The sequence below is a fragment of the Oculina patagonica genome, chromosome 8 (genome assembly GCF_052425735.1).
Source record: "Oculina patagonica isolate OP01 chromosome 8, crgOcupat, whole genome shotgun sequence".
NCBI classification, from domain to species: Eukaryota; Metazoa; Cnidaria; class Anthozoa; order Scleractinia; family Oculinidae; genus Oculina; species Oculina patagonica.
This window is the reverse complement of record NC_135765.1, coordinates 10942028-10965018: the sequence shown is the minus strand read 5'-3', so window position 1 is coordinate 10965018 and position 22991 is coordinate 10942028. Positions and strand designations below refer to the sequence as shown.

The 22991-nt window shown below is 41.2% G+C and overlaps 2 protein-coding genes and 1 pseudogene across 3 annotated transcripts; 2 read left to right on the top strand and 1 right to left on the bottom strand.

Moving 5' to 3' along the window:
* The first annotated feature begins 1066 nt into the window (after positions 1-1066).
* On the top strand, positions 1067-13926 carry LOC144664150 (fibrinogen C domain-containing protein 1 pseudogene; annotated as a pseudogene). The gene is made up of 3 exons (XR_013572755.1): positions 1067-1469; positions 8343-8825; positions 13052-13926. The product of XR_013572755.1 is annotated as a fibrinogen C domain-containing protein 1 pseudogene (transcript).
* A 2778-nt stretch (positions 13927-16704) lies between these two features.
* On the top strand, positions 16705-18335 carry LOC144662248 (gamma-glutamylcyclotransferase-like). The gene has a single exon (XM_078523017.1). The coding sequence runs from the start codon at positions 16729-16731 to the stop codon at positions 17326-17328; it is 600 nt and encodes a 199-aa protein (XP_078379143.1). The 5' UTR covers positions 16705-16728; the 3' UTR covers positions 17329-18335.
* Positions 18336-20988: 2653 nt separating this feature from the next.
* Positions 20989-22942, bottom strand: LOC144662625 (ankyrin repeat domain-containing protein 40-like). The gene has a single exon (XM_078523484.1). It carries the CDS (start codon positions 22935-22937, stop codon positions 22176-22178), a length of 762 nt encoding a protein of 253 aa, XP_078379610.1. The 5' UTR covers positions 22938-22942; the 3' UTR covers positions 20989-22175.
* Positions 22943-22991: the final 49 nt, after the last annotated feature.

Genomic DNA, 22991 nt, shown 5'->3' with positions numbered 1-22991 from the left:
CCGGCCATCACACTATGCGATGTACAGTGATTCTTTAATTCATTTTCTAGTTACTATCAAAATAAATGAGGCCGTCATGGGAGGGGGGGGGGGGGTACCTTATCCTTCATCCCGATCATTTTGAGATATTTTGAGATATTCCTTATCCCTGAAATTACCGAAGCTGTTATCTCTATTATATTGATTGTCATTGTCTCAAAAATTGATATCCCTAAAATAATTTTTTTGAGTTATCCCTTATTTCTAAAGCCCCTAACAGGGAAAAGTCACCATTAGGCATGAATAGATTGTGCTAGTAAATTCAGGAAAAGTTGCTTCATATACCCAAAAGTTGCTCTAAAGTTGCTCAAATATCAAAAAGTTGCCACCAACATTTAGAAAAGTTGCTTGCTCCCTAGAGTCGTTTTGTTTTAGATAAATACTCAAAACGTGTTTGTTTGTTTGTTGCCATATTAAATATTCTTACAATCATTAAAAGAGTCCAAAAAGCCATTGTTATGCTGTGTGCCGCTCACTAGTATTTTTAAAAATAAAAATAAACTAAAATTAAACCAAATTTAAACCAAAAATTTAAAAAAATATTATAATTAAAATAAAAATCAGTTTTGATAAAACCAGTTTTAATAACATCCTTTGAATGAGACGACCTTTTATGGTTTGGATCGGTTTTATATCAATTTGTTGCTCAAAAGTTGCCAAGGAAGGCAAAAGTTGCCCTAGGTTGCTTGTACTACAAAAAGTTGCTCAAAACGCTAAAAGTTGCCGAGCACAATCTATTTATGCCTAGTCACCATTTCACTTATCATTTATTCATTTATTCATTTATTGGACATATTTGAGCCTTGCAGTTAGCAGAACATGTGTCTCACATAAGAACCCAGTATTATGACCTCGCTCACCATGAGTCCCCTATAGCTCAGTTGTTAGAGCGCTTCAACCGGTATTCTGGAAGGTCATGGGTTTGACTCCCCTTGGGGAACTCCAAAAAACAAATTTTTCCCGAGTATTTGACTTGCGACCACTTCTCCATTTAATTTCAAGATTGGTTTAGCCCCAGGACAATTAACCTTGTCAGTTTTGTTCAACAGCTTTTAAGAACTGTGGTGAGTTGTACAAATCTGGTAAACGAGTGGACGGTGTTTATTCAATCAAGCCTGATGGCCCAGGTTCCTTTGATGTGTTCTGTGACCAAACAACAGCCGGTGGGGGGTGGACAGTGTTCCAAAAGAGACTAGATGGTGCGGTAGACTTCTACCTCGGTTGGACAGACTACAAACTTGGCTTCGGCAACCTGATTGGTGAATTTTGGCTCGGGTTGGATAAGTTAAACCGCCTGACTAGCAGTGGAAGATACAAGCTTCGTGTCGATCTGGAAGACACTGAAGGTAACACTGCTTATGCCGAGTACGATTTGTTTGCGGTTGACAGTGAGGAGAATAAGTACCAGCTGAGCATTGGAGGTTACTCAGGTTGGTTAGTTTCCGTTGCTATCACATTTTTGTCCCCAGAGCTACTTGTCCCTCTTAGCCGGCGAAGACTGTGCAAGAGAAACGAGTTGCTTTGGGGACACATGATATGATTGGCTAGATTTTAACATAGGGTGTTTCAAATCTAGTTCATCAGATGAACAATTTTTAACTCTCGAATAACAAAGGGAAATTGACACAGTTCATGGCGCCATTACACTGAGCGTGTAAATCACTTTTTTGAAGCAAACGAGATAACCGATCCGGACAAAAAAAGATCCATTTTCCTGGTTAGCTTGGGAGCCAAAACCTACAAGCTTATACGAAGTCTGGTCGCTCCGGAGGACCCGAAGACCAAAACCTATGAGGATTTAGCGAAAATCGCCCAGGAACATTTCATGCCAAAGCCTTCCGCTATTGTACAACGATTCAAGTTTAACACTCGCACTCAACAACCAGGTGAGACAATTGCCATGTTTTTAGCTGAGTTGAGGCACCTGACCGAACACTGTAAATTTGGGGCAACAGTAGATGAAATGCTACGTGATCGGCTTGTGTGTGGTGTTCACGACATCAGAATACAGCGTCGTTTACTAGCCGAACCGAAATTAACCCTGAAGCGAGCGCTCGATCTGGCTCTCGCCATTGAGGCCGCGGATAAGGATGCCTCGGAGATACAAAAGGGGGGCCCTCAGGAAGGGGATACTTCGCTCAACATAGTCGATTTTAAAGTGGAAAAGGGTGGCGAAGTTAATTGTTATCGCTGTGGCGGTAATCACTACCCCAAAAGCTGTCATTTTAAGGATGCGAAATGTTATGCTTGTGGAAAGTTGGATCACCTATCTCGAGTGTGCCAGAACAAAAAGAAAGGGAAACTACCACCTCCTAGTACTAATAAGAAGTCAGACACCCCACAGGATACCCATCTCCTAGAGGGGGGGAGAGGAGGCAATGGGGAGAGAACAGGATGTGGGTGCATATTCTTTGTTTACCCTTGGCGGTAAACGACCTTTGCCATGCAAAGTACAGCTGAGTGTTGGTGGGCAAGCACTAGAAATGGAAATTGACACAGGGGCTTCATTGTCAGTGATAAGTGAAGGCATCTACAAACACCTTGTCTCACAAAACGGGGCACCGCCACTGGAGAAATCAGGAATTGTCCTTCGTACATACACTGGGGAAGAGGTCAAGCCCGAAGGGGTGTATACAGTTGATGTACATTATGAAGGGGGCGAATACTCCTTGCCATTGTTAGTTGTAAGTGGAGAAGGCCCAGCTCTGTTGGGGAGGAATTGGCTGGAAGAAATTAAGCTAAATTGGCCAAGGATTAAGCAACTTACTTCGCATGACAAGCGACTTGGAGAGATTTTGCAGAAACATGCACAGCTATTTGGGGAGGGTCTGGTGACCCTACAGGGGACAAAGGCCAAGATCCATGTGGACCCCACAGCCACCCCCATTTTCCATAAAGCCAGACCAGTGCCATATGCTCTCAGGGAGAAAATTGAGAAGGACCTGGAAAGACTTGAGAAGGCAGGAACCATTGAACCCGTTCAATATTCCGAGTGGGCCACACCCATTGTCCCAGTTATGAAAAGTGATGGCACAGTAAGAGTCTGTGGAGATTACAAGCTTACCGTCAATAAGGTCTCGAAATTGGATGGCTACCCTATCCCCAAGCTCGATGATCTATACACAAAGTTGGCTGGGGGTCAAACGTTTACTGAGTTAGACTTGAGCCATGCTTATGAGCAGATGCTTGTGGATGAGAACTTAAGGGAGTTTTTGACAATTAACACCCATAAAGGCCTTTTTATATATAACCGCCTTCCGTATGGGGTCTCTTCAGCGCCCGGCATCTTCCAGAGAACCATGGAGGGTTTGCTGCAAGGAATACCTTCGACAGGAGTCTTGCTAGATAATATCCTCATCACAGGGCCCAGCACGGAAGAGCACCTAGACAACATCGAGAAAGTTTTGGGACGCCTTTCTGATGCCGGCTTGCGGCTCAAAGCTGAAAAGTGCCAATTTATGAAGCCCGTTTTGGAGTGCCTGGGGCACCGCATTGACGCAGAAGGGTTCCATCCAGTTGAAGCAAAGGTGAAGGCCATCAAGGAGGCCCCAACCCCAACCAATCCCTCTGAGCTGAAGTCCTTTCTAGGGATGCTTAACTTCTATGGCAAGTTCATGCCCGACCTATCGTCCACCCTGGAGCCACTGCACGAGCTTCTGAGGAAAGATATCTGTTGGATGGGGTACAGAGCAACAAGAGGCGTTTGATAAGGCCAAGAATCGACTTCAATCATCAGATGTACTCGCACATTATGATCCTGAGAAAGAGTTGGTGGTATCTTGTAATGCTTCACCCTATGGTATTGGGGCAGTGCTGGCCCATGTTATGAAAGATGGCTCAGAGAAACCAGTTGCATATGCCTCACGAACACTCTCCACAGCAGAGAGGAACTATGGCCACCTAGATAAAGAGGCACTAGCTGTAGTTTTTGCCGTGAAGAAGTTCCATCAATTTCTTTTTGGACGTCATTTCAAGGTCTACACAGATCACAAACCACTTTTGGGGCTGCTTAACCCTGAATGAGCCACACCTCTAATGGCCTCAAGTAGGATGCAGCGATGGGCATTGGCTTTGCTTGCGTATGAGTATGAGCTTATTTATCGCCCTGGTGAAGAGAATGGAAACGCAGACGCCCTCAGTCGTCTACCCCTTCCAGTTGCTCCAGATACCACGCCCATCCCAGGGGACATTATACACCTTCTAGAGACCATCGACACCAGCCCAGTGGATGCCACTAAAGTGAAGTTGTGGACAGCCCGTGATCCAGTACTTTCTCAAGTTCTGCAGTTCGTCCTTCACGGATGTCCCATGGCAGTCGAAGAAGAAGCCCTGAAGCCTTATTTTGCTAGAAGAGAGGAATTGAGTGTACATGCTGGCTGCCTACTTTGGGGATCCCGGGTCGTGATACCCCCACAGGGGAGAGAGGAAGTGTTGAACATACTACATGAGTCCCACCCCGGTATTGTTAGAATGAAAAGCCTAGCTAGGAGCTATGTGTGGTGGCCGAAAATGGACTCACGTTTGGAGGAAAAGGTGAAAAGCTGTGTTACCTGCCAAGGCCACCAAAAGAAGCCACCCAGTTCACTGTTGCACCCTTGGGAATGGCCAGGCCGCCCTTGGTCTCGAGTACATGTAGATTATGCCGGTCCTTTTATGGGCAAGATGTTTCTCCTAATTATTGATGCGCATTCTAAATGGATGGATATCCATTGTGTGAATTCTGCCACTTCCAGCGCAACCATTGAAAAGCTGAGGACAACCTTCGCTTCACACGGCCTACCAGAGATTGTAGTGTCAGACAATGGGTCCAATTTTGTTAGTAGCGAGTTCAAGTCATTTCTACAGAAAAATGGCATCAAGCACATTACCTCTGCTCCTTATCACCCATCATCAAATGGCCTTGTAGAACGAGTGGTGCAGACGTTTAAGCAAGGGATGAAGAAGCAAGGTGATGGTACTGTCGAGACCAAGTTAGCTCGGTTCCTATTAAGTTATCGTATTACCCCCCAAAGCACCACGGGTGAGTCTCCTGCTCAGTTACGCTGGGGACGAAGTCTGAGGTCACATCTCGATCTGCTGCGACCAGATGTAGCGGCAAGGGTTCATTCAGCACAGTCAAGACAGAAGATACAGCATGATCAGCATAGCCGAATGCGTCAAGTGGAAGTCGCTGATTCAGTGAATGTTCGAAACTACTCCAGAGGCCCCAAGTGGATTCCAGGAACTATCATCCAGGAAACTGGTCCTTTGTCTGCGAGAATTGAGTTGGAAGATGGAACTGTGGTTCGAAGACACCACGATCAACTAGTTGCTCGACCCACAGAAAGTTTCAACCCTGGTGTCACATTGCCAATTACTAGCCCATTGCAGCAGGAAGGTGTGGATCCAGAGATAACCGTACCTGATGTAAATGACCCCGAGGTTGCCCATGGAGACAGAGAACCACACAGTGCAACAATGGTTCGGGACTCGGGGCCAACTACCCCTGTCAGGCGATACCCAGCGAGGAATAGAAACCCCCCGCAGCGTTTTTACTAATGGACGCATTCCCTTCCCCGTGAACAGTTTTAAGTTTTAGGGCAGAGGCGTTAATTTTTTTTTTCTCGTTGACGTTTGTTTTCTTGCTTGTTTAAGAACTTGGGGGGGGGGAGAGGAATGTGGAGTCCTGGCACAGTCGTCACGTGACAAGAAGGCCGTGTACGATCGAGTTAGTTGAGTTCTTGCCATGTGTGTGTTGTAACTCGGAGTTTACACACTGTTTTCTGTATTAAATACACCACAGAAACATTTTTTTATTTTTTATTTGGCCTTATCTCGTATTGAGCACCAGCCTTTGAAGCATTTGTGAATTGGTAGAATCAACCTGCACTTTGAATTTCCCATACCATTAGTTTCCCTATCCATCGAGAAGTATATGTAGGCGGTGTAATCTGGCACTAAAGCTTTTGCCTTGTTCATTATTTTGTCGAGTTGCCACTATAGGCCGGCGCAGGTATGCAGGTGTGTGTGTTTCTCATTCCTGGCTTGATATTGATCTAAAATCAATTTAATGACAAATCTGTCCTTAGAAACAGATATGCAGTATGCAATTGCTCATTGTTACTATTTTGACTCGTTGCGCGGGCTCGTTAAACTATAGCCCAACTCCTAAAAACATCTTGGCGACCTTGTATACTGTAGCGTAGTCATATATAGAGTGACTTCTTTCACGTAAGGGGGATTATACTGAATTTGTGTGGCGGTGGGCTAAGAGGCAGATGTCGTCTGCAAAATTAAGGTCGCTGAGCACATCAGAGAGAGTCCATCGAATGCGTCTTTGATCTTGTGTAGCGTTCTTCGTGACCCATTTGATACAGAGAGAGAGAATAGAAAAGGAGAGAGTATGCACCCCTGCTTTACGCCCGTTTGAATGGTAAATGGCTCTGTCACCTGGTTTTCACGTGACACAGCATCCTGATGATATTGAATACCTTGGATGGTATTCCGTGGTGTCGAAGGATGCGCCATAGCGTTTCCCTCTGGATGCTATTGAAAGCTTTTTCAAAGTCTATGGAATTGGCATAGACTGTGCTGTTCCACTCCTCCGCCTGCTCAAAGATCTGCCTGAGAGTAAAGATGTGGTCACTGCAGGATCTCCCTTTACGGAAGCCAGCTTGCTCTTTACGAATGTCCTCCTCCAGCAGGGCAGCAGTCATGCACCCTAGTGTGATCTTGCTGAACACTTTGCTTGTGAGACTCAGGAGTGTAACACCCATCCAGTTGTTACAGTCAGAAAAGTCTCCTTTTTTGGCAAGCCTTACGATCAAACCAGTCTTCCAATCTTCAGGCATGTTCTCGGAAATCCAGATTTCTTAGAAGATATTCTGAAGGATGATGGATATCAGATATTCTTCCGCTTTTAGCAGTTCAACACATTGCCGTCTGCTCCAGGCGCTTTGCCGTTTTTCATCTCCTTGAAGGCCCTCTTGATTTCTTAGATTGAGGGTGGTGTTGATGTCAACGTCTTGAGTGGCTTCGGGTATTGGGGCTGTGTTTTCAGAGTCTGGTCGATTGAGAATACTGTGGAAATGCCCTTGCCATCTCTTCAAGTTGTCATCTACTCTAGATAGAACCCTGCCATTCTCATTCTTAACAGGCCTGTTTCCACTGCTGTATCCACCCTGGAGTGTTTTTCGAGATGGTATATAACGTCTTCAGGTCTTGCCGGGCTGCAGCCTCTTCTGCTTCCTCAGCCAGGTTATCTTGTCCTTCTTGTCCCTCTTGGCCATCCTTTTCACCTCCTTATCCAGTTCTTGGTATTTCTTTCTGCAATGGTCTTTCACCGTCTCTGATCTTGTTTAGTTTAACTTCTCCTTCATCTGTGTTTTTTTCTGTGATTTTTTCCCATGTTCCTTGCTTTATCCATTTTTTTCTTCCTTCTTCTGAATCCCAGGATCACTTCTTCTGCTTCTGTCACTGTCTGGTGGAAATTGCTGAGGTCATGTTCGCCTGGTTCTTCCTCAAGGGCTTGAAAGCGGTTTCTGAGATCCAGCTGAAATGCTGTCTTTATTTCTGGGACTTTAGTGGCATCGATCCTCTTTGCATTTTCTTTTCCCTCTCTTGATTTTTGCGCGAGTGAGTGAGTGAGTGAGTTAAATTAGGGATCGAAGAAAGAAAAAATAATTAAAACATTACCAAGCCGTTGACCCCAGACGCAAGACGCAAGAGCACGCCAGGTTGTCAGGGGATTGTCTTTTGTCCGTCTACCAATTTTAAACTTTAAAATTCCTATTTTAAAATCACATTAAATATCCAATATTTTTCATGTCTCTACGTTTTACTAATCCTTTGAGAAAAAAGCTATCTTCTCCCAACATCCCCAAAAATTATCCAAAAATTTACAAAACACCGTTAAACATAAATTTATGGGATAATGAAAGCGTTTTTGGATTCCTCGGAGACGCGAACAAGATATTTCCGTTAAACCCATGTTTAACGGAAGGAATAATCCCCCCTTAACTGAAAATTATTCAATAATCAAGATACTATATTCTTTACATGATCGCGTGATGAGGTATTTTACTTTTACCAATATTTTTTACCAAGTTATTTTACAATATGATTGAGTAAAACAAAATGTCCTTGCAGTAGTAATGGTAACCTCGTCCCCAGGGCCTATTTTCTCGTTCTGAGGGGTGGGTAGAGAGAGACCCTGGGAACGAGGTTGTTGTAAGTTGTGCAATGCAATACTTAGTACAAAGGTAACGCAATACACTACACACACGCATCTGACTGATATAAAGTGTATGCTACATTTATTTCAGGAACCGCTGGCGATTCAATGGCTTATCATAATGGTTATTCATTCACAACTAAAGACCAAGATAACGACATAAAGTCTACTTCTAACTGCGCTGTGAATGTTCAAGGAGCCTGGTGGTACAAACACTGTTACTATAGCAACCTGAATGGTTTCTACCATAACGGACAGTACACACCAACCAGATTGATGGACGGTCAAACATGGCGCGATGGCATCGTTTGGAAAACTTGGAAAGGATTTGAATATTCAGTTAAAAGGGCTGAAATGAAGATCAGACCTGTGGACTTTTAGACTGATCAGTGCACGATTTTATTGGCTGTCCGGATCCCTTCTTAATCGCTACACATTCATTGTATTGGACCAATTTTTTTAGAACTTTTAATGGTTTTGGTGGGAACATTTTAACATTAACTATTTTGCGGTTCTTATCTTATTTCGGGGAAATTTATTAGTTTTGGGAAGTTTTGGGCATATTTAAATAGAGGCTATCAAAAGTTCAAGCAAGCAAACCGTGTACGATCTCCTACCGGTATACGTTGGATCAACTGAGTGATCTAATCGGTTTGACACATAGAAAACTGAAATTGAAGAAGCAGAGACCGATACAACGTAGAATGAGAGAGTTAGTCTTGTACTATATTTCGGCTGGCCAAACCAGCCTTCTTCAGGTACAATGAAGTTTACATTGGCTATGTTTAAATTTATATGGTGATAATGATATCTTACGAAATACCGGAAATACGTAAAACTAAATACAGGAAATATGTAAACAGTGTGCTAGTATAAAACAAAAAATTTAAAATATGCTAAGCTTAAAAAATGACAACATAATAATATAAGTAAACAAACTAATAGGTTTCTTCGCGTATGTTAAGGCCATCGGGAACAAGTGTTCTGCCTTTTAGAATTAAAAAAGCTTCCCTGGCCTTACGGATTGAGTCTCGGTTAGAGAAGACTTTTTCGATGGGGATTAATTGTATGTCATTAGCAGTGTGGTTAGGCGAGGAAGTGAAATGTTGTGCGGCTGTAGTGGGTTTAGATTTACTGTTGGGGTTATCTATGGTACGGCGGTGTTCATTAAATCGGTCTTTTAAACGTCGTTTAGTTTCTCCTATGTATTGTAAATTACAGCGGTTACATTGAATTATGTAGATGAGGTTTTCAGTGTCACAGGTCAGGTTAGATTGAATGTGGCGCGTTTCACCAGTAGAAAAGAAGGTATAGGTAGTTAGTCCGTCAGTAATATAAGGACAAGTGGCGCAGTTCTTTCCACAACGAAAAGAACCGGATGGAAGTTGCGGATGCGGGTTAGTCAAATTAGAAGGAAGTTTGGCCTTCACTAGTAAATCGCGAAGGTTAGGGGAGCGCCTGAAAGCAACAACAGGCAACTGTTGAAAAACAGTTTTGCAGCGATTAGAAGAGAGTAAATGAAAATGTCTTTTGATGATGTTAGAGATGTGAGGAAGCGATGGATTAAAAGTAGTTATAAATGGTACACGTTTATTTTTGTTGACGTCTTTCGTTTGTAAGGCAAGTCTACGGGGGATGTCGGTCGCGCGTTGTATTTGTTTGGTGACAAGGTTACGGTTGTAACCTCGTTTGAGAAGGTACGTTGTAAGTTGGGCAGCGCGAGTATTGAACGTTTCGTCGGTAGAACAAATGCGTCGTAAACGGAGTGCTAGACTGAAAGGAATGGCTTTTTTAGTATGTGAGGGATGGCAAGAAGAGTAAAGTAAATGTTGGTGTTTGTCGGTAGGTTTGGTGTAGAGGTCAGTACTGATGTCACCGTTGTCATTTAAAGAGACATTAACGTCAAGAAAAGGTACGTTAGTTGAAGAATGTGAGCTGGTGAATTTGATGGTGGGATGAATGCTGTTGAGATAATCGATGAAGACTTTTAGGTTATCCAGACCTTCAGTCCAGATCATAAAAATATCATCGATATATCGAAACCAAGTGTGGGGTTGGAATGGGGCATTTTCTAAAGCTTTGGCTTCGAAATAGCCCAGGAAAAGGTTGGCATAAGATGGAGCCATTTTGGTACCCATGGCTGTGCCGTGGATTTGAAGGTAGTGGTTATTGTTAAAAGTGAAGTTGTTAAAGTTGAGAATCATGCGAATGAGGTCACAGAGTTTGGTGGTTGGAATGGTTTTATGGGAGGAAGTACTTAGAAAGTGGTCACAGGCATAAATACCTTCATTATGTGGAATATTAGTGTATAGTGATGAAACGTCGAGTGTGACTAACATAGAGTTGGCGGGTAAAGAACTGATGGTGAGGAGTTTGTTAAGGAAGTCGTTAGTATCTTTAACAAAGGATGGTAGTTTATGAACTAAAGGTTGAAGGTAGTAGTCAACGAATTGGGATATTCGTTCAGTGGGATGGCTATTAGATGAAACGATGGGGCGTCCTGGATTGCCGGGTTTGTGTACTTTGGGTAGTATGTAGAATCGTCCTGGTTTTACGTCGGTCTGTATAAGGTATTGTCTGGTTTTGTCGTCAATAAATCCGTCATCGTATATACCGTCAACATACTTAGTGACTCGTTTTTGTACGTTCGCAGTGATGTCTTTGTCTGAGCGTTCGTAAAATTTGATGTCAGAAAGTTGTCTGTTGCATTCATTGATGTACCAAGTTTTGTCCATAACAACAGTACCGGAACCTTTATCGGCGGGTTTGATAATTATGTCTTGTCGTTGCTGCAGTTGGCGGATGGCCTGTCGTTCTGTGGCTGTAAGGTTGTCACGGATAGTTTTAGGTTTGTGGGTAGTTATGTCGAGTTTAACAGCGTCTAAAAACGTATTTAGAGCTCGGTCTCTGTTGTAGGGGGGATTCCAAGTGCTCTTGTTACGGAAAGGACAGTCGGGTTCGTTAGTGTCGGGCGTTTGGTTGTTTTTGTCAAAAAAGAATTCAGTTAGTCGCATACGTCGTGAAAAATCGTATATGTCAGCTGAGACTTCCGGCCAGTTGATATGTCGTGGTGTGGGACAGAATGTAAGTCCACGTGAGAGAACAGATATCTCGTCGGTAGACAGAGAACAACTAGAGAGGTTAATCACAGAAGAATTATCAAGTTGAATGTTAACAGGTTTAGTTTTACGGTGAGAGCGTTTGCGTGTGGGAGTGACAGTTGCTGAATGAATTAAGGTGGAGGCATTATGTGTAACATTAGATGGTACAGAGATGTCGTGATTGTTAGCGTTAGCGTTGACCTGTGGGTTAATGCTATTATCGGTACGGTTGTGGTTAATAATATGGCGGATGGGAGCAGTCTTTTTGGCACGTCTTCTCGCAAGCAGGGACTCAAGCGATAAGGCCATAGTATCCAGTTTGGTTTTGTAAAAATTAAAAGCATCTGTTGAGCAAGAGTTGCGTAATAGTTCCAAATGCTGCGAGAGTTCCTTTGTGAGAGTCTTGATCTTGTGTTTGCATCACCAGCTCACATTCTTCAACTAACGTACCTTTTCTTGACGTTAATGTCTCTTTAAATGACAACGGTGACATCAGTACTGACCTCTACACCAAACCTACCGACAAACACCAACATTTACTTTACTCTTCTTGCCATCCCTCACATACTAAAAAAGCCATTCCTTTCAGTCTAGCACTCCGTTTACGACGCATTTGTTCTACCGACGAAACGTTCAATACTCGCGCTGCCCAACTTACAACGTACCTTCTCAAACGAGGTTACAACCGTAACCTTGTCACCAAACAAATACAACGCGCGACCGACATCCCCCGTAGACTTGCCTTACAAACGAAAGACGTCAACAAAAATAAACGTGTACCATTTATAACTACTTTTAATCCATCGCTTCCTCACATCTCTAACATCATCAAAAGACATTTTCATTTACTCTCTTCTAATCGCTGCAAAACTGTTTTTCAACAGTTGCCTGTTGTTGCTTTCAGGCGCTCCCCTAACCTTCGCGATTTACTAGTGAAGGCCAAACTTCCTTCTAATTTGACTAACCCGCATCCGCAACTTCCATCCGGTTCTTTTCGTTGTGGAAAGAACTGCGCCACTTGTCCTTATATTACTGACGGACTAACTACCTATACCTTCTTTTCTACTGGTGAAACGCGCCACATTCAATCTAACCTGACCTGTGACACTGAAAACCTCATCTACATAATTCAATGTAACCGCTGTAATTTACAATACATAGGAGAAACTAAACGACGTTTAAAAGACCGATTTAATGAACACCGCCGTACCATAGATAACCCCAACAGTAAATCTAAACCCACTACAGCCGCACAACATTTCACTTCCTCGCCTAACCACACTGCTAATGACATACAATTAATCCCCATCGAAAAAGTCTTCTCTAACCGAGACTCAATCCGTAAGGCCAGGGAAGCTTTTTTAATTCTAAAAGGCAGAACACTTGTTCCCGATGGCCTTAACATACGCGAAGAAACCTATTAGTTTGTTTACTTATATTATTATGTTGTCATTTTTTAAGCTTAGCATATTTTAAATTTTTTGTTTTATACTAGCACACTGTTTACATATTTCCTGTATTTAGTTTTACGTATTTCCGGTATTTCGTAAGATATCATTATCACCATATAAATTTAAACATAGCCAATGTAAACTTCATTGTACCTGAAGAAGGCTGGTTTGGCCAGCCGAAATATAGTACAAGACTAACTCTCTCATTCTACGTTGTATCGGTCTCTGCTTCTTCAATTTAAATAGAGGCACCGCTTAAGGCGGGGGTACACCTGAAGGCCGTTTTCCCACTGCTTAAAGGAGAAGTTCACTCCAGAATGGCCATTTATTTTCTTTACGCCAATAAAATGTTTACATAAAGATATGTTATTCCCCAAAATTTCAGCCTCCAACGTGCGCTTTAACCCTACGAAATATTTCCCAAAACTCGACAACTGAACGCCGCCATCTTGGAGTTGGTAATGTATGCGTGACGTCAAAGAGCTCATCCTGAAGTTTGGCGGGGAAAATTAAAATACTCAAAACTCCTTGTTTCTTCGTAGTGGCTTTTGTTTGTCAAAATGCCTGTTTGTGCGGCTCCATTTTGCTCAAACAGAGCTCCAAAAAACAATAAAAATTTTCCCGCCATCTGTAAGGCTGAGCTCTTTGACGTCACACATACATTACCAGCTCCAAGATGACGGCGTTCAGTTGTCGAGGTTTGGGAAAGATTTCGTAGGGTTATAGCGAACGTTGGAGGCTGAAATGTTGGTGAATAACATAGCTATGTGTAAACTTTTTATTGGCGTAAAGAAAATAAATGGGCATTCTGGAGTGGACTTCTCCTTTAACTTGGGTTTAATGCAAATATCTCGTTCGCGTTTTAAGCAATTCAAAACCTGTCAGCTTATTTCACAAACCTATGTTTTGTGGTGTTTTGGGGGATGTTTGGGAGGAGATAGTTTTCCTCAAAGGATTAGTTAAATTTAGAGAAATGAAGAATTTTAAAGATTTAATATGATTTTAAAATTAGAATTTGAAGTTAAAAATTAGTAGATGGACACCAAACAGCCCCCTCGGATGCTCTTGCGTGCGGGTCAACTTACTAGTGGTGTTCCAAAATAAATTTTCTTTTTTTCTACCACTTCTTTAAACTTCTTATGTTATGGGATAGTTTATTTATTTACAGATTTAATTAGTACAACAAACATTGAATAGGTAATTGCACTGGGAGGCAAAACAAGAGGACACAAGGTCCCCTACAGGGTTAATAACGGAGCAAGAAAAGAAAAATCTGACACACCATTTTTTAGACCAATACAATGTATATGTAGATCAAATTCCACATAAAAGTTTAGGTGCTCACGTTAATGTGTTCTCACTCTCGCAAATAAACCTAATGTTGCGCAATATCATAATTGCAAGCAAAATGCTGACGTTGCTTACATTGTCTATATGATCTAAACAGAATCCCAAATTACAATCTTTATTCAATAAGCTTTCAGAAAATATATACTTTATTGGGGTTACAATAGACGGTTTACACACATTTTCACTTTGAACGCAAACGCCAATTTTCCTTCCGCGATACGTATACCTTAATTGTCAAAGCCTGAGTCTAAATTCGTTTCTTTTTACAAAGTTTTAGTGCGTGTGCCAGTTTCCAAGCTATTTGGACATATTTAATAAAATCGCTAGCCAACAGAAATTACACCGTAATAAATATGCAAGACTTGTACAAATAATATGATACAAACTGCCGAACCCTGAGGCTAAATACGAAGAGAGCTCTCCAAAAACTACGTTTTTAATCGGCGTGATGTTAATTTGCCTTCAATGGCAAAATTCTTACATTCGTCTTCAGACTCTTCAAGTTTTCGTTTTCTTCCCAACGCTAAAGATTGTGGCGAAAGGTAGTTTACATCAGAATAAATTCCATTCAAGTTTAAACCTTCAGACTGTGTCAATTGACTTTCAAAACGAGAACAATTTTGAGCACTTGTGCACTTGGTTACAAACCCCACGACTATGACAAAACAACGCAATCTTGTATACTGGAATGATGAACCGCTATAAGGTCTCGCCAAACCAAGAATAACCAGTATCTCTTCATTTATATCGACATCTGGCAGCCAATCGTCTACTGCAGTGATCATGTAGTTGAATACATCTACCTCATCTTCACTGCGGATTTCACATCTCCGCCGCGGCTTTTTCTGTAAGTTTCTCCTTTTGCATTTGTATATTCCAACAGATGGGCACTTGGTATGCTCGAAGACGCATTTCCCGTCAAATTGATAATTGTTTCCAAATACCTCTTTAATATTTTCGTGACTCTGACTCATTAAAATGTTGTACAACTCTTCGTCGACATCAGAATTGTCCGCCGCTTTATAATAAGGTCCAATGTGTTCCACAAGGATATCATTCGTACGATGAGGGTACGAGGTCCCTTCAAGAGGGAAGCGTTTTATTCTAAAGAGGTGTTGCTCTCCGATTTGTAGCTCCGCGTCCCTGCGTAGCCAGCGAAAAGAACATATTCGAAGCACAGGCCTTACTAGTTTATGTCGTTCCATGTCCCAACCGATGTAGCAAAATCCGTCCTCCTTCACTTTTGCCTTCACAACAATCAGTAACCTCAGCTTATCGTTAGGAAGCGAATTAAGGGTCATTTCAAATCTGTTCTAGAAGACTTTCTTTTATAGCCAAATCATAATGCCGATGATAAGAATAACTTGGCCTTCTTTGTTGACGAATATTCTGAGAAGCGACTTCGACTCTCTGAGGCACAGCAGACGGGGTCATTGGTCATTTAAAATTCAACCACAACAATATATTAATGTCTGATGCAAAACTCAAAATCATGTTTATTCATTGCTAAAGAGGGGCCTAAAGGGGTAAAATGTGAACTGGGATTTAGGCAAATTTTCACTGGGAAAATGAGATTTGGGTCACTGGGACTGGGTCATAAACAAATAAACAATTGAATTGGGACTGGGATTTGGAAAATCGGGAAAACATTAGGCTTTGAAATGAGATTTGGACAAAATTTGAGCTGGGAAATGGAATTAAATAAATCCCCCCCCCCCCCCCCTACAGGACCCTCTATAATGGTTGGATGAGGTCGACTAGCCGGGTCGAATTTTTTAAATTGTAATAATAATCACCTTCTTTTCCAAGATTGCTATCCTCGTCGTGTCCACAGATCTTTGTAGCTTCGCCAAGAAAACATGACTTCGTGTCAGACTTGCGTTGTACATGAAATGTGGACCAACATATAAAGCTACCTTAAATTTGTATTTCTACAAAACAATCCCCACTTACCCAAGACGGCCTGATTGTTTTTTTTTTTAATTTTTCAATATCAAAATTTGTGATATTCCTCAATTTGTGAGATTGTGAGGACCATTTTACCGAACGGGTCATTGTGCAATCTATTTGCGTTGGTTTTCGAGCTGGCGTTATTACTTGATTTGCCACGCCATGCTGTCCACGGTTGCAATCCTGCTCTATCAGTTCTAGTCGTGTTGGTGTCTCGCAAAGTTTGCTTTTTCACGTAGTATGATCAGCCTTGCAGTATTGCTTGTTATGTCGTCGCATAACTGCAGATCTCTTATTAGATCCTACGTTAACAGCATTATCGTTTGCGGTCCCTTGCTGTTTTTAAGTTTTACATTATACACCCCCCCCCCCCCCCCCCATTTAGAGCTTTTTATCTTTTTGTAGAAAATAATTTGTCGGTAACATCGATAAACAGGTGTAGTTGTAATAAAAACAACAGCAAAAATGCGACCAAGCAAAATAATCTGGGCGACTCTCTAGTCCAGGTACTCCTCCCCTACTCAACTTTTTTGCCCTCCCTGCCCCCCTCCCCTGAGTCGTTGTCTCCAGTCCCTCTCGTCTTGTGAATGCGAAAGCGGGAACTGCCTTGCGGTGTTTGACACGGATGTCGGTGATTCGTCTAAGAAACCACTTTACAAGTGTTTTTACTCGTATTTTAAAAGGATCTCTGTCTCCAAAAGCAGCCAACTTCAATCCTACTCTTTTCTGCAGAAACTTCAACGCCTCCATGACTGCCAAAGAGATGTACTTCGCTTTCGGTTCGAATATGAACCCGAACCGGATGAACGATCGAAAAGCCTTCTTCACCGAGCGAGTCGGCGCTAAGTTGTCAGACTACAAGATGAGTTTTTCGTTTAGGAGAGTCGATGGATGCGGCTCTGGTAACATCAGGCCGGAGAAAAACTCCGTTGTACATGGAGTATTATACACTTTAGAAGCTGGGGGATTGGAGAAATTAGATGTCTTCGAAATGGTCTCCAAAGGATGTTATCGTCGCGAAATGGTGACAGTGGAGACTTCAGACGGGATAAAACTTGAAGCGACAACTTATGTGGTTACCGATGAGTTTTATCAAGAAGGTTTAGTGCCACGAAGAGATTACTTGGAGCATTGTTTGGCAGGCAAAGATGTTTTACCGACCGAGTACTATGACCATCTTGAATCGTTCAAGAAAGTCTGTAAGGACATGGACTCGAATCTATAAAAAAAAGTTTCTAGAGAGATTTTTTTATCACTTTAAATACTTTGTTTCACTAGTTTACTTTCAGAGGGAGTTATCGTACTGTAGATACAGGTTTGATCCTTATGAAATTAAGATTTGTAGGGATTCGTGTGTTTTATTGTTTCTGATGTGTTTCTAGTGAAGAAAATTATAATCATATTATTATTATTATTTACCACCGGTTGCCATAATAGTTATGGCAATTGTTGTACAGCGGGTGCTCAAACAGTATTCCAAAATTACCAGTCATATTGTACAAATAAATTATGTATTTTATGTTTGCTCTTCTTTCGAATTGGTAACCATGTTAGCTTTCTATCTAAATAGACCCTTCCATGTTTTTTTTTTTTTTAATTTTGGTGCTGAAACAGGGACTGCAGAGCATTTTTCCAATTGGAGGGGTGGGGGTGGGGGGAGCTGACTAGTGACTTGAAGTGGGGGAGCTTTAAAGACCCTTCTCTTTGAAAGTCTATATTTTTCGGAAAAATTGGGGGGAGACTAAGAGCCCCACACCCAGCTACCCCAACTCCGCGGTCCCTGTGAAAAGGGCACCATACAATTAGCAAAGTTTGAGAGTGATATGTCGGAATGAGCGAAGATATTGCTCCACAAGGTTGCAAGCTTTTACATGCTTTGGATTGTTGTGAGGGTGGAGGACACAAACTTGTCCCCCACCCCCACCATACAAATGTCTGTAAAATTTTGCGAGTTTGCAGAGCTATATCTTCTTAAGTCTTTAGCATATCACTATAAAACATGGCAAGTTTACTGAAACCAGCATGCTCTTCCAGCGGCGTCGATGGATTTTTGCCAACTAGTCCATGTAAAAAGTTAGAAAAACTGTGGAAGGGTCTATTACAGCACAATTTTTGCCTGTGCTTATATTATACTTATAACATGACATAAGCTTGTCATTCAACCCATACTGATTACTTAACACTCTGTCAATCTATGTAGTGTCTCTGATTGATTGTTGGTTCAATGTTTGGTTCCAGAAAATGTCCACACTCCCCCCCCCCCCACAGAAGGGATTGGAAATTTCTGGGGGTGGGGGTCTCAGAGACCAAAACTTTGAAGGAAATGTATGAAGCTTACGGGTAATTGGAATTTCCAAAGGGTGGGGACTCGTAGAAAAAATACCTTCTGTGGGGGAGGTATGGATAATTTTTGGAACTACACAATATTAATTTTTGCACGGTAACAACACTTACCGTATTTACTCGAATAAGCGCCGCGGCGCTTATTTAATTTTTTGCGCTTCAAGTGCGGCGCTTATTCGAGGGAGGCGCTTATTTGAGGGCGGCGCTTATTTAAAATTTGGACGCCACAAGAAATCTTATATTTTACAGTAATTGAAAATAGCGTCTTTTGATAGTCAGTATTCGTCTCTTGCTGAAGAGAGAAGTGGTGCAAGCTGTCCTGGTAAAGTTCGCGACCTTCCCAACATATACAGAACTACCAGAGACTACATATTGTAAAAATGTTGGATAGAAAACTTATGGGCGAGCGGAAAACAAACAAATTAAACTGCAAAACATCGCTTTTGATAAAAAGAAATATCCCAGTTTGTTTTAGAATTGATTTGTAGTGCTGTTTTTAGTTAAACGGAATCCCTCGAATAAGCGCCGCATCGGGGCTGCGGCGCTTATTCGGGGGCGGCGCTTATTAACTTTTTTTGTCCCAATTGCGGCGCTTATTCGAGGGCGGCGCTTAATCGGGGGCGGCGCTTATTCGAGTAAATACGGTAATTATCAGAAATTAGTAACAATGTAAGCCAGAGAGCCATGCGAGTCAGTAAGCAACTTTATATGTAACAAAAATATATAGTTGTATTACTTAACCTTCAAATAAAGGTTACCATTTTCAGGCTAAACAGCGTGCTTGTTAGGCTAACCAGAGAATTGTATAGACTAAGCCACAAGTGAGCCAGAAATACCTAATCCCAATGTCAAACCGAACTGCTGGCAGGACTGTGGGCTAACCAGAGTGGTATTTAGGCTAAACAGAGATTGCTGTCATGTCTTTTTGACTCACACTTTGCCAAGGTCTATTAGTAACACTACACAGCTAGATCTCATATTTAACAATTACTCCACGATTAGTAGCGCCGAGTTGGCTATAACGATCTCGTATCCAACAAGCGCGAGTGGAATAATTGTTTTATTAAAAATGCCCAAAGAATTGCAATATTTGAGCTCCCCAGCTATTTTCGTTGACGCGTATCGGCTACCAAATTTGTGGTCAATGGTATATGAGCTCATATACCATTGCCTGTTAACCAATCAAAATGCAGGAGTTGCAATATACCATTGATAGTTTTTAATAAGATCAGATATTGAATTTACCAGGTCAAAAAAATTTTCCTTTTGTGGGGGAGGGAGGGGGGATTATACAGTTCAATCCCAATAACTGGAGGGTAAAATTAGTAAGAAAATGACCTAAAGGGGAATTAGAAAAGGTTCAAGTTGTCTTTCAACTTTATTGGTCTCAAAATTTACAATAATAAGAAGAAATAGATTTTAATAGTTGTATCATATATGTTTTTTTTAAATAATTTATCTCTTTGTAAATTTTTACACAATTCAGTTTTGGACTGTCATGTAAAAATATCAATTAAACTATCTATCTATCTAAAAGGACCAAAATGGAATTGCGCGAACGGGAAAATAATGTAACCCATGCGAGGCGCAACCCTAAAAACTACAGCGGTAGTAAGAATGGTGATAAAAATCTTAAATTTTTTAAAAAAAATACAATAAATCTAATTACCTATAGTTAAAAATTATAGTTAAAAAATCTAATTAATTACTTATAGCTATTAATAGTTAGAAAACAAGATGCAGATAATATATATCACAAAAATTAAGTGCGGTGGCAAGGGCAGTTACAGAAGAGGAACCAGGTGCAGGGCATGTCAAATTTATATCATAGGTAGTGTCCAGTAAAGTAAAATAAGTGGAGCGCAGAAAATATTTGAATAAATTTAGGCTAGAAAATTTGTCGTGAGGGACGAGGTTACAGATAGTGTTCCAAGGTTTTACAATTCTATTGAAAAAAGAAGCTTGAAAAGTTGCGGTTTTACAGTAAGCAGGTTTAAGTACGAGGGTGGGGTTTTTAGAGCGGGACCAGCCATGCGTGACGAAAGTAACATATCCATCAATATTTAGGTCAGTGTATCCAGAAATACCACCCCCCAAAAACCCCGCGGAAACACAACAGTTATAGAGAAATAAAAGATCTCTCAGTTTCCTGTCATATGTTAGTGGTAGCAAGCGAAGAGTCTGCAAGTTAGCAGGAGATTCAAGTTATTGGGATTCAACTATAATATATTGAAGTCAAGAAGTCAGCTCATGTCATTTTATTTGTGAAACTGACACAGGAGTGTCCTCCATATTTATTGTAAACAAATTATGTACAATCACACACTTTTCAACTCCAGGTCATTAGAAATAAATTACACCAATAAAAAAGCTGTGATATACATGTACATATAGGGCTGATTGAAATTTTGTGTGTAAAATCAAGCCCACAACTTGATAAGGATGTCAAGTACAATAAAAAAAAATGCTAAGTAGGGATTTTGAAACATTTTTCAAACCATAAGAAATGCTGTTGTTCATTGTGGCAAAGTCACAGTTTGTGTTGTAAATTGGTTTTGACATTTCCTTTTCAACCAATTACCACTACATTCCCCCTGGTCAATATTCCTAAGTATATATAGATTTCATTTTTTTTTTAAAATGCTGTCATTCTGAATAAAACAGGGCTCATTATATGGCAAATTCGAGCTCAGCAAACCCTCCAAGTTTATTTTTTTCCTTAGTGACCATTTGGCCACCAACTGCTCAAGTTTAGTCCAGTGAAAAGTTTTAGTCGCTAAATTAAGCTCATGCTTTCAATCCTTCATCTCAATTTAAGTTGCAGGCTGGCGGATTGGTTCCCATTTAGTCGCCAGCTGCTCCAAAGTTTTAGTTGCCATGGCGACTTAAATGGTCTTAACTTGGAGGGTTTGCTGAAATTTCAGCTTGGTTAGCCATGCTTCTGAAACAAATCCTCTAGAAATGAAGTTGCCAGTAAGTCCATAAGGTAGTAAATGACCCAGCTTAAGAGCCATGTATATGGGCCAATGCTGACACAAGAGCTGGAACTTGTAGAAATATTAAAGCAAAATGAACATACATGTATATTAAATCATCTATTAAGATTTTCAGTTGGAATTTTGCAGCCTTTCTCAAAAATTTATGTTTTTCATTTTATTTTTTTCTGTTGGGTCAAACAAAAATAGTCTTTCCATACATTCAAATTTAAATGTTTTGGCAAATTATGATCTCTTCATATTTAGATAAGCCCAAGTAAAAAAACAACAACAAAAAGACAAATGTTTTTGTCCCCACCCGCTTCATTTTTGGGGCCGCTTCTCTTTTCTAATATTTGTTATTGGGAATGTTGGAATGAACAAAAACCAACAGGTGTAAATCCTCAATTAAGTATAAAAAAATTCTACAAGACATGGCTTTTGCCTGCATTTTAATATGAACTCAGGCCAAACATTTAAGCCTCGGCACGCTAGGTCCATACTGGAGAGGTCAGGAATTATTTTGCAAGTTTGCTTCTGGAGAATTTGACTATGGAGGAAATAACAAATAACAAAAAAAGCACCCGACTGCCATCTTTTTATAGAAAACATTTGTTGTTGTTTTTATTTGGCCTAATGTTAGTGTCTAGCTTGTGAAATATGAGTAGCTTTCTCTTTTTTCCTAATGACACACAATCTTTTTCCAGTCCCCTCTCCCCTCCCCACCCCTCAACTACATCTAAAACATGGAGTGTTAACTTTTATCTCCTGTCAACACTACCTCCAATTCCTGGTATGGTAGCAGTCTTGTCACATCTTTATCATTTCTAACAATAGTGTTTGGCAATTTTCTTATTTTCTTTATATTCTTAGACTCAATACCCAGTTCTTCACAACATACTGTTTCCAGATTTTGGAATGTGAGATTACTTCTGTGAAGGCCAAGTTCAATAAAGTCCTTTTCTTCTGAATCAGCAATTCTCAACTTTAGCACGACTTCCTCTCCTGATTGCGCAGCACACGAAGAATTTGAATTTGATGAAGTGTTCGTGTTCATCGTGCCTTTCTGCTGTCCATTTACCAACGATGACTCTTGGTTGCTTGAGTTTGAAACACCTTGCCCACTCTGTACCCACCCCCCGGGCTCATCTTTCTCTGCATAGAAAAACTCCGGATTTCGAAGATAATTCGGTACAATAGGCAAAGTTTCAGTGACCGTGCTTTGGCCCATACTGTTCCCTTCGCCAAGCATCTGCTTTATACCAGTGTCACTAGAAAGCTGGGCTGCAGTCTCCCCTTTACTGGTCAGTGCTGTGGCATCTGCCCCTTGCTCCACAAGGTATTTCACAATGCTTGCATGTCCCCTTTTCGCTGCCCAATGCAAAGGCGTCCAGCCGTTCATTGCGTTCGCTGTATTAATGCTGACACCTCGTTCGATAAGCAGTTTTGCATTTCTTTCATCGCCGATACAGCATAATTCCCGCAATCTCTCCTCTAACTCCGTCTTGTTCGCCATCTTTGATTGAGCGTTCGGGACTAGATAGAAGCGCTTCTCTGATTGGCTCACTCT